Source organism: Apis dorsata, unplaced genomic scaffold (genome assembly GCF_000469605.1).
Source record: "Apis dorsata unplaced genomic scaffold, Apis dorsata 1.3 scaffold_341, whole genome shotgun sequence".
In the NCBI taxonomy this organism is placed as follows: Eukaryota; Metazoa; Arthropoda; class Insecta; order Hymenoptera; family Apidae; genus Apis; species Apis dorsata.
The window spans coordinates 480,956-483,961 of NW_006263608.1; the positions used below are offsets into that span (position 1 = coordinate 480,956).

Sequence of the window (3,006 nt, forward strand, 5' to 3'; positions counted from 1 at the left end):
ATTTTCGTAATTTTTATCCTTTTTCCTGAATGAGAGAAAAACTCGCGTAAAAGTAGGAGGGGAAAAAAATACCTCGTGAAACCATGTCAATCTGTAAGCCCTAGGATTCGCCCTAACGTTGCACTCGAAGTAAACGTCGTCCCCTTCCTTGATGTTCTTTGGATTCAACGATGTGCCCATTTTCAGAGTGACGACAGGAACAACTAAAAAAAAGTAAAAAAATAACAAAACGTTAGTACGGAGGAAATTAATTAGACGTGAATGGATCGAAATTTTGACCCGTGAAATTTTACCCACCAATTTTCTCTTCCGCCTTCGTCCCTTCTATTATTTATTATTGTGAATCGAATGCTCATCACGAGGTCACGAGATGTATATATATATATACAATAATAATATTCGGGCATTAGCGAGCCTCGTTTAATGAAATTTGCATTTTCGCTGGAAACTCGTCCAAGTGAACATCGCGTCGAAGCGGAATCGAAACGCGAAACTACCGTGTAGTTAATAACGTTACATTCGAATTAATGAGGAAATACTTTATCTCCCCGAAAATCGTTAATATCGAATCCCCCTCGAGCGACACGTGATTTCGCGCATTGGCGATCGACGAATCGCGAAATTGTATAAAAAGGAAAAACTCTCCAATATATTGTTTCTCGCTCCTCGTGCGAGGAAATTACAGGAAATTAATCAGGGAGAAAGATTTTACAACGATGCGATGCGATTATTCGCCAGATTTTAAAAATTAAGAAAAAACGGACGCGATCGAGATTGGTTAATTAATTGTTAATTCGGATTTCAGATCGGAGATTTTATCTCCCTTGAAAATAATTTTCAAGTTTCAATCTTCCATTCGTTCAAAAGGGCGCGTCCTATCTTTATCGCGTTTTATTTGATGGTGAAATATCGCGAATGGTGGAGAAGGAGGAGGGGGAAGCGTGTAACCGTGAGATGGGAGGGGGAAGCCTCTCGACGCGTCGCGCGAATTGGCTTTCGCGATATAAACGCGCGCATGCATCAAGACACAATATCGCGCTTTTCAGTGTCACGGGTTCAGTAGCACGTGCAGTCGCATATAATTCGCGTACGAACGACGTGATGTGCGCAACCACGCGCTAATCTCGCCTATATACGAAATCTCTTGTTCCGTGTCTTCACATTTCTACGAGGGAATCCCTCGTATGCCTATTATTTAACGAATGCATCCATTTATCTTACGGTTACGTTTAACGAGCTGTCGCGCCTCCCTATATGGCGCGAAATGCGTTAACATCGTCAACACCGCTTTGTTCCACGATTCCTTTGCTTAGCCACTTGAGATATTCCGCTTATCTTTGGGCCATTCATCGTTGCAATTTCGTTGCGTGTTACGTTCAAGGCGTTGAAATATTACGGGTAAAATAAGGTGGCAAAGAGATTGTAAAATTATAAAATTGTAATCAATCGGTCGAAACGATCAAAACTTTAAAGGAAGACGGATAATGGAAGTTTAGAATGCGTGTTACGTTCAACGCGTTGAAATATAATACGTAAAATTATATAAAATTGTAATTAATCGGTCGAAACGATCAACTTTAATTTTAAAGAAGGATGGATAACGGAAGTTTAGAATACGCGTTCGATTATATTATACACGTAATTTAATTTTAATTTTTCACGTGTGTTTTCGCCAACGTTTCTTGGATCCAGTGCGAACAAGTAAACAACCCCTCGTTTAAACGGAGTTCGTTTAAACAGAGGGCAGCAAAAAATGAGTTCTACGAGGATCCCCCTTAATAACACGCGCAATTAGAGAACAAACGAGGCGAATCGTGTCTTCCTTCCAACGACTCTGGAATGTTTTCGAATGTTTGCGACTTGATGTCGGTCCAAATTGTTTCAAAAAACTTGACGTTTCGAATTTTTATATCCGTTGCTATTATGAAAAGGGACGATAATATATGTATGGAACGATCGCTGCGCGTGGCAACCACGTTTTTCGACGTGGCAACTATGTGTTTGATAGTTTCGATGCCAAGAGCGCGCCACGAGTCTCGATACCGACGTACGATTTTATCGATTGAATATCGAAGATTCGCCGCAGTGGCGCGATGCTTTATTGCAAATGACCGTCTTGGCACACGAAATGCAGTCATCACTCGTCTTAACGCCCCCCGCGGAGCTTCCCTTCTATCGGATTCGATTCGATTCGAGGCTGGCGCCAAGCGAAAGGTGTATCTATCGATAAGAGGAAAAAGAGGATTTTTCTCGCCGAATTCGTTCCAATTCGAATTCGATCGAACGAACGAATAAATAAATAAACAAAATAAATAAACAACGAGTAAAAGTTATTTCGAAGAAATGCAATTATATAGATTGTAGACGGATCGATAACAACGGAATGAAACGAGACGAAATTGCCGCGTGTACGTGTACGGATCCAAAGTTTCGATTACGATGATGGGTATATATGTGGCAACTTGCAATATTCGCGGCTGACACAGTTTCGTTCCCTTAACTTTCTCGAACATAAACAACGGGCCAAGTGTCATCGAGAGAAAGAGAGAGAGAGAGACTTGTCATTCCACAAGCGAAGACAGAGAGAGAAGTTTCGAATCGGTTTGATGCGATACGAATCTTCTATGGATAAAGTTTCGCGGTTATTATAATTGTTCTTGTTGTTGACACGTACCAAAGTTCAGATTTTCTTCTTTTTCCTCCTTTGCCTCCTTTGGTTTCGCGCTTGTCGTAATTGTTCTTCTTGTTGCGAACACGCTGAACGTGAAACGGACGCGCAGAATTTCGGATTTTCTATCCTCCCCTATTTTTTTTCCTTTTTTCTTTTTTTCTCTTTCTTTCTCCCCGCGAAATGTCTCCCCTTTGTCGCGAAAAATACATCGTGGGTCGCAGAAACCAGTACCACTCTGGTATCATCATAACCGTGATGGAGACGAAAAGAAAAGAAAAGAAAAGAGACAGAGAGAGAGAGAGAGAGAGAGAGAGAGAGAGAGAGAGAGAGAAAAG

At 41.2% G+C, this 3,006-nt stretch overlaps 1 protein-coding gene across 7 annotated transcripts in view; it reads right to left on the bottom strand.

Moving 5' to 3' along the window:
• LOC102676785 (nephrin-like) overlaps nt 1-3,006 on the bottom strand; it is a 107,027-nt gene that overhangs the window by 9,888 nt on the left and 94,133 nt on the right. For all 7 annotated transcript variants that reach the window (XR_004150838.1, XR_004150839.1, XM_031511672.1 and 4 more), the window contains one exon: nt 73-203. Coding sequence is in view for 5 of the 7 variants with exons in the window: in XM_031511672.1 (XP_031367532.1) it covers nt 73-203 (131 nt within the window). In the remaining 2 variants the exon portion in view is untranslated. The remainder of the gene's footprint in view (nt 1-72; nt 204-3,006) is intronic.